At 37.2% G+C, this 8742-nt stretch overlaps 1 protein-coding gene across 1 annotated transcript; it reads right to left on the bottom strand.

Annotated features, from left to right (window-relative positions):
* Window positions 1-3289: 3289 nt before the first annotated feature.
* Window positions 3290-6834, bottom strand: GDF5 (growth differentiation factor 5). Its single transcript, XM_060231065.1, has 2 exons — window positions 5409-6834; window positions 3290-4268 (listed from the first exon to the last, which is right to left on the bottom strand). Exons 1-2 carry the CDS (start codon window positions 6037-6039, stop codon window positions 3400-3402), a joined length of 1500 nt encoding a protein of 499 aa, XP_060087048.1. The 5' UTR covers window positions 6040-6834; the 3' UTR covers window positions 3290-3399.
* Between the last annotated feature and the right edge of the window lie 1908 nt (window positions 6835-8742).

Genomic DNA, 8742 nt, shown 5'->3' with positions numbered 1-8742 from the left:
TAGCATTTTGCAAAGATATTGTACTTTTTAATGTTCAAGCAGTTTCTAAAGGTGTCCTCAAAAATGATTAAGAATGACCTGTTTTCTCTGCTCAGTGTTTTCTGCTTAATATTTTCTCTGGGGTTAATGGAAAAACCATCTAATTTTCACAATTTTGTGCTTCTTGACTTGCTCTCCTAGCTCCCCTTAAGAATTCTGTGGGATCATATACTTGTAATCCCTTTCTTTTTCATTTGAGTAAGATTTGCTGTTGTACCAAGGAGAGATCCAAGTGACTTAAAATATCCTATTTACACACAAAGCAAGCCTTTACCATTCACTTTGCAGATTTGCATGTAATATAATGGCTTATAGTTAACGGTAAAAAACTGCTGTTTATAAATGGATTAACAGAACCATTTTCTGCTGGCCCTGAAGTGATCTTTGTATTTACTTTGGGAAGATCCATCTTTTGAATGTGAATACAAGCAATGGGCTTCTCTGTCCATAAGCTTTATGGACCAAATAAATTGTTATGGACACATTCTAAACAGACTAAGGAAAATTAAGTTGAAACTTTATATTATGTTCAGTCTTGTATCTGTGTTCATTTAACAATTGATCTAGCTTTGTAGTTTGGTACTGAATGTGTATATACAAACATATACCATTTGTGTGATCACAGGGGAAATTTCACTCACTCCATTATGGTAAGACATAAAACATTCATATAGGATTTTGCTAAGGAGAAACTATTTCTGCTAGTTTATCATGCACAGCACTTAATAGCTAGCCCTTGTGACATTACAAAGCTATCTTCACCACCACCTGGAAGCGGTTTTCCATTTAAAATACATATATGTGTGTGTGTGTGTTTTAAGTTTTTTAAACCAAAAGGAAGTATCTAAAGGCACCTGCAAAATAAGTTTTAACATGGAAATATAAAGGAAAAGAAATCTTGAAGCAAGTATATGTGTCATTTGAAAAGTCCTAGTTGGGGAAGGAAGATGCCCAACTCACCCTGTATCTGGAAATTGCCCCCCCTGCAATAACTCTACATTTATGTAAACAATACACTCCATTATTGTTTTCCACTTTCTGTCATGGCATGCAAATATGTAAAGTAAGCAGGCTTTCACAAACACAATGCATGCTATTTTCCTCTCTGAAGGAAATGACTAATTTCTTGAATTTTGCATTGCAGACAATTTATACCATCAACCATAGCTCCCTGCTTTTATCATGTTGCAATGTGTGCCACCATACTAGGTGGTCATTTCTAAATAAAATATATTTTAAAAGAAATTTGGTTCCTTTTTTTATGCATTTGGCAACTATATAACTGGTGTCTCTTTACTGGTATATCTGGTGGATTTTGCCAATGGTGCCATAAAACATTTGGGAATGAACTGCTACTTTCCTCTTTGACATGATTTAATGTGCAGTCTTCTGCTTTAACCAGCTGAAATTCTGCTGAAGTACAATCTTGTAGCAAGGCACAGCAAGGTATTTAGGCAGCTCTGCACTCTATAGTAGAAGGAAATGAAGCCAATTTCTTGTTACTGTCTGAAACTTCCCCTTTTCAACTCCAGTGCATGGTAAAGAAATAATCTGTTCTGTTCTGGGAAAACCTAGGACATGGAACTGGATCTTACAATTATTACTAGTATTTATACAAACTGATTACAATTCTTAGTGTTTATATAAACTAATCCCAAACACATTTTTCCACATTAGCCACCTTTAAGATTTTCAATGTTCATTTTGTTGTTGTTTAATTATGCCATATTCAAGTTCACTATAGCCTTTTGTATCTGCTACACTGGAGGGTATAATACCCAGTTGCTTGCCAGTGTAAGTGACTATACAGAAAAACACAATAAAGTAACTATTGTATTAAAATATTACTGTGCATAATAAATGAAGCCACAATCCAACACCTATTTAAGTATACTTCAGTGCATTGAAATCAGAGAATTTAAGCACGTGCAAGTCTGCGGTGGATTATGGCTTACATTTACAGTACAAAATTAATTGCTCACTACCCCATTAAAAACTTAGAAAATAAAAACATAATTGGTATTTCAATTGCAATTTGGTATTTCAATAGCCCCATCCAGAGCGGATACAACTGATAAGAACTGAAGGTATACATATATTGCCATGATGCTAAAAAAAATCTGCCTGTCTCATAAACTCCCCTGTTTTTATTAACTAAACAAAAACACTAAGCAAACTTTTAATAAAATTATATTTATGGTAACTATGGCATCTAAATACACAATACTGTCAATAATTTAATACACCTTAAGCTATTCTTTTACTACAAACATTAGAAGGCAGCTTGGATTTTAAACAGAATAATAAAGTAGTCTGAACATAACATTTCAGAGATGGATATTTAAGAAAGATATGAAGCTGAAATAAAATACACAATAAAATATTTTTCTGCATTTCTCTAAATTCATGTATAATGTATACAGTTTAAAATTAAATCAACATTCTATTAAATGACTCTGTTACAAATATACAGTTTTAAGAATTCATCTGAAAGGCTGCGCATGACTTTTTGTGCTACACTGACTTCTCCATCTATTACATGTTGTATTGGTATCAAGATTCTTCCAGACAGACCATGAACACAGGGGAGGATGGGCTGTAGAGATGGATTAATACTTTCAGGTCACTTAAAAGTGTCAGAAAATGAACGGTACTCTATACAAGCAACTGACGCTGAATTTGGTACCATCATTAGTGATTCAAAAGTCTTTATGATGTCATTTAAATAAGGGTTTTAATATTAAAAATCTTACTATTTGTGAGTCCAGGAATAATAAATTAGTGCTAGAATGCATTCAAACTGAAGGTATAAAAGAAACAAAATCTCAGCACGTTTTGTCTGTTTCCAGTCCTGTAAACCTATCCTACCCATTAGAATGTATCCACCCTGGTCCTATGAGATGTTTCAGTAATGTAAGTAGAGTACAGTGCAATAACTGCTGCACCTGTTATCATGACCTATTACTTGGCAAAGTTTCAAGACATTGCACTGGTGCTCCAGAAGATATCACAGCTGCTGTCCTGGCAGCAGCAAATTTTACAGATGTGGCATACCAGGACTACATACAGCTTTTCAGTTGCACAGAATAGGGCAGATGAGGCATGTGGTTGAGGCATGACTGAGATATGATTGTTATTTGACTATGTAGTATCAAAAAGGAGCTTTTGCCACCACAGAGACCACTATGTCTTGCATGACCCATGGCAATAGTTTAGCAGAGATTGCAACTGAGGCATCACAGCAAAATATTACTTGCCAATATTATGATGCCACTATCGTCAGCACTCAGTGTGATGTCATAGTGCTTATGTAGAAATACCAGTTGTCTTTTTATCAGTGAGGACTGTGAGACTGTGCTGCTACCTACAGCCACATGACTCCACTACCATGTCCTCATACTGTTTGTAGACTACATTATTAGCAGAGTCAATAAACAGAATGCTAATAGGACTCAGCCTTGTTGGAACACAGCAAGTTGGCGGAGTTGACTCTGGGTCCATAGAGTTCATTAACGTTTGGATAACAGCATGGTTGGTGGGTTCCAAATGAGACCGAAGAGGAAATTCACAAAGTCCTTCACAATGATAAGCTTCGTACTCCAGTGGGGCTATTATCCAGTCATCCCAGCCCATATCCTTAAAATTTACATGGAGCGCTTTTTTACTACACCTGGCCTTTAGGTTTTTGTTGGGCCTCTTGCCTTGTCGAGTTGCTAAAGGAGCCCGTCTCTTTCTTCTTTGATTGAATAGGTATTCATATACTGTTTTGTCATCCTGGCCAGACCTGGCCTTTATTTCATTGAAGAATAAGTCTCTTTTCTTTGTCCTACCAAATACTAAGAAGAGAGCCTTTTCATTGACTTGCCTCCCTGTTCTATTGAACCCCACAGTCCTTAAATCAATAGGCCTCCCCCTTTCAAAAGCCTCCAGTTCAAAACACAAGTTAGCAGAGTTTTTAAAATTCCTAAACAGTTTCCAAATGTCAAACACTTCCCATTTTGCTGCATCTATTATATTGACTGTCCGAGAGTCCAAGAGGATTGAAGCTTGTCTGCTTGTGGAGCAACTGAATAATTTCACTTGACAGGTTTTCCCATGAGAATGTGACTTCCAAGTGTCAGAAGGCTTTTTCCTTAAAATGCGCAGTTCAGCCCCTAGTAAGCCATCTTTTTCTAATGCACTGATGTCAAAAATGTATTTCTGCTTTTTAACAGCTGAAGTTCGATCATCTAGAGAGAGAAAGAGAGATTTATGTATTTCAAACAGAAATTTGTGTCAGTTTTCCATTTGATAATATACAACTGGGAGTTGTAAAATTACACTGTGGGGCAGCAATAAGTCCACACTCTGTGGAGGCTTACTAGAATAACTTTTTGAGCACTTCTCACTCACATGGAAGGACTTTGGTTTCTTCTTTATGTCTGTACTATCCCCAGAAGTGAATTAGATACTGTTCTAAAGCTAATCAATGTGATTAAGTGTCCAGGAAGAGTGCCATACTACCAATCTGATACAGAGAGCTGGTGCTATCCATAGGTTTATGGTAATACCATGATTAAAAAGATTGAGCCATGCATTGGATGTGGTTTCATAGGGAGATGCTTTTAAAATAAAAACCAAAACTATATAATAGTTAATAAATCTCTGCAGGCAAAGATGTGCTATCCACAAAGATAGCTGCCTTATCACAGCTTCTCATTTATCCTTGCATTTATGTACATCCTATCAGACCTCGTTCTGTTTAACAGAATTGCCAGAGACCAACACAGGCAGCGTTCTCCAAGCTCTCTTGCAAACCACATCCATTCATTTAAATGGGACTTGTGTACTCAGCCACATTGCCATTAGATCCATTTATCAACAGGTTGCTCTGATTGCTTTAGGGCCTTTGAAGTTCTAGGGAAGAATGCGGCTTTGCCCCTGAGGTCCTGTACTGGACCTTTTATCATTGAAATGGGACATTTCTGAGGTTTTTTTAAAATAGCAAAATATACTTAATTTGTTTATAACCATAAGGATTATTCCTTATTTAGTTTTCCCCAAATCTAACAAAACTTAAACGCCTTTTAACAGAAACTGACTCATCTGGTCTTGCTCTGGCAGAGACATTACTGTCATATGCTTTTAGATGCATGCTTTGAAGACAATAAAACCATTTCATATCACTTATATAGTCCTGATGATATTAGCAAAAGGTGTACACAGCTTTCTGGGTCTTTGTACAAATACCCAAATCTAGAAATGTCTCCAGTTATATAATTCTGTTCATATTTCAACCAGCCAGGAACTTGTACATGTAGGAATATTTTCAAGTAATAGCAGGCAAGCACTTTGGACAGAAGAATAATTCAAAAATTACATTTTCTTACCTTGCCCTTTGTCTATGAAACTTGTGATTGTGTTTGCTAGTCCTGTTTCCAGTTTGACACTTCCGTTAACGCCTTTCCGTTCTGCATCAGAAAGAGTCCTGTATAAGGAGAGCATGTACTCATGCGGTGTGATAGCAGGATGTCTGAATGCATCCTTAGAATCCCTTTGAACAATGGGTTCTTTAGTCTTTTTGGCTTTGTAGGAAATGGCATCTGCATTCCCTGTGCCTGGTTTCTTCAATGGGCCCTTGCCCAAGTTCTGAACCTTTGGGGTCACAGTCCTTATTCCTGATTGTCTCTGTGTAGATTGTCCTACCTTTTTGTCTGTGCTCCCTGCTCTAGGGAGAGTCTTCTTTGAGTCATCAATCTTTGCCAAGGGAGGTCCAGCTTGAGCACTATTGCTTTTTGTCCTTGGTTTTCCATTCCCAGCACTATATCCATGGCTTCCCGTTCTAAGGGTACCTGCCCTTGGCACAGGATTCCTTTCTTTTCCATCTACTTTTGACAATCCTAATTTGGATCCTCGATTACCTTGACTTGCTTCAACAGGACTCAATACTGAGAAAAAGAAAGCAGGGTAAAACCAAGTAAAGTGCCAAAGCAGTAAAGTAAGAAAGTGCAGGATTTTCATCCTCTGGTCTTCCTTTGAATGCCACCAAAGAAAAAATCAGAAAAGGTTCCTCCAGTTTGGCATAAGAAAACATGAAAGAAATTAAAAAACAAAGTCAGCAGAGAGAGTTTTATTTTGAAACACTTTAAATCTACTTGTATACTTGTATCCAGTCCCATAGTGGAAATGCTAATTTTCCAACTCAGTCTTCTCCTGATTTCAGCTAGCAGCTTGTTCTTGAAAAGAGAAAGTTTACCACCCCCCTTTCTTCTGTAAAAGTGACTAAAAACTTGAAGGACTCTTGTTTAAATCGGAGAGGGTTTTTTTTTCCAAGAAGGAAGAATGGCGTAATGCTGCCTCTGTGTTAAAAGGTTTTTTAAAAAGTTTTGAATCCCTTCCAGTGAAAATATTTCACACACAGAAACCTGCAGGTGCTCAGAAATCTTTTACAAACCTGAACTCAGGAATTGGAAGCGGAATTCCAACAAAAACCTATTTAATTACTCTCTGATGTCATGCTGTCTAAACTAATTTAAGTGTAATATATTTCTTTTAAAAACTCTTCTTTGCCCTTTCCATTAGCATGAGTCATACTCTGCTCCATGTAAAACAGCTCTGTAGGACCAAGACTCTATAGAATATGCAACTTAAAGTAGCAACATGTTGCCCATTTTAGCCTTAAATGAACTTCACATTGAAAGAGGACAAAGCGGTATGAAATTAACAGCCAAAGCCTTCAACAAAATATGTCTGGAATAAATACATTACAATGTGCTATAATCCACATAGATGTTTTATAAAGTTCTGAACATTAACAAAAAACCTGAGCTTTCTGTTGGTGATGAATGCTAGTAACACAGACAATAACAAGGATTAACATATTAATTTTTGACATATTTTGAAAGATTTCAGCAAAACTTTGTTTGATACCTGGGTAGAACATCCTTATCTGTGCTATCTAAAACCATTTAAATGCCTCTTGGAGATATTGTTTTTTAACTCATTCTCTGAAAGCAACCCTGCTCCCATTTCTTGTATCCAGCATTAAGCAGCAGTGTCCCCTACAGGAACTTTGAGCTCTTATGAAATGAAGGAACTGAGTTACAACCAAAAGAATATTTAGTCTGTTGGTCATCTGTAGATCCTAGATAACAAACACTGACAGACAAGACAGCCAAAAGAGCAAAGTTTCAGAGCATCCCTGCCATGTAGATTTCAGGAAAAAAAAGGTAGGGAATTTGAACAAGGCAGTATTACTTAGAGCATGCCAAACGGTGAGTTTTACAGAACCCCTTTAAAAGACGTTCTGCTTTAAAAAGAATACAGACAATTCTGGTCCTCCTTTGTGTATCTGAGCCCACAACACCGCCTGAAATGTTAGGAAAGGAGGCGTTGTGACTCAGCAGCAAGGCATCTGCTTTGTAGACAGAAGATCCCAGGTTCAATTCCAGGCATCTCCAGTTGAAAAAATCAAGTGATATGAAAGATTTCTTCCTGATGACATGGAGAGCCATTGCAAGTGTGAGTAAAGGATAATGACCTTGATAAACCAATGGTCTGATTCAGCATAAGACAATTTCATGTATGCTCACTGTGCTCAGAAGTTGTTGGTGTGATATAGTTGAGAGCCACTTTGGTGTAGTGGTTAAGAGCAGCAGACTGTAATCTGAAGAAATGAAACCTCCATACTTGATCTTGTGTCCTAGATCAGGGGTAGTCAAAATGTGGCTCAGGAGCCACATGTGGCTCTTTTACACATATTGTGTGCGTCTCAAAGCCCCCACCGTCGTGTTGGCCAGCTTGGAAAAGGTATTTCTCTCTTTAAATCACTTCTCCAAGCCAAGCCAGCCAGTGGCTTGGAGAATGCATTTAAAGTTAAAGTTGTTTTCTTTCCACCTCTCCCTTTCCATCTTCCTTCCTCCCTCATGGCTTTCAAACACCTGACCTCCATGTCTCGCAGCTCTCAAACATCTAATGATTATTCTATGCGGCTCTTACATTAAGCAAGTTTGGCCACCCCTGTCCTAGATAAAGGCAGGGTGCACAGGAACTAAACAGATTTTGCTCAGGACACTTCCGCTACCTGAACTAAGCAGTTGAGATCCTGGAAGAATGCCATGTGGTTGTCGTTAATTCTCTTGCACGTTAGGGACCACACCACTTTCCTCCTCGGCCTGTTTCATTTTATACTCTAATATTTTTCTAAAGCTAGGGAGTCAGTTATTTTTGGTAGCTTCTGATTTCATATTCCAGAAATGTGGGAGACTTTAGGTGCGAATCAATAATAATTAAAGTTTGAAGAATATGATCAGTCTGCTGCAGTTTCTCAAATACAATGTAATTTCAGATTTTGAGCAACATTCTTGGACAAATTAAAATGTTCATGGTGTTTCAAGCACTCAGAATTGTTCTAAATTGTATTGCAAATGTTTGCACATATGTATTCTCATACTGCTTTCCTTTAGCTGACTCCTTACCCCATCCATGATTTGCTCAACCTATTCAATTAAAAATATTGTCTTCACTGTTCCAGCATTTTACCTGCCTAACTCCCAATCCATATATGTCATTAAATATTCTAAATTAGATTACAAATACTTTATATGCCTTTGCACTATCATTTGAAAATGTAGTTCAGTCCAGTAGTTCTGATTTAGTACGAAGTAGTTCTGATTTAGTACTTGAGATAAACATAGTCTTAGCAATTCAGTAAATTATTAGCAT

Source organism: Heteronotia binoei, chromosome 2 (genome assembly GCF_032191835.1).
Source record: "Heteronotia binoei isolate CCM8104 ecotype False Entrance Well chromosome 2, APGP_CSIRO_Hbin_v1, whole genome shotgun sequence".
Classification (NCBI taxonomy): Eukaryota; Metazoa; Chordata; class Lepidosauria; order Squamata; family Gekkonidae; genus Heteronotia; species Heteronotia binoei.
The sequence above is the reverse complement of the archived record's forward strand: the minus strand, read 5'-3'. Positions and strand labels throughout refer to the sequence as shown.

Bases quoted from the DNA above. Each gene is read 5' to 3' on its own strand.
- GDF5 (XM_060231065.1), bottom strand. From the start codon at position 6,039: ATGAAAATCCTGCACTTTCTTACTTTACTGCTTTGGCACTTTACTTGG. The intron at 4,269-5,408 runs GTAAGAAAATGT...TTCTCTCTCTAG, and splicing joins TTTCATAGACAAAGGGCAAG to ATGATCGAACTTCAGCTGTT.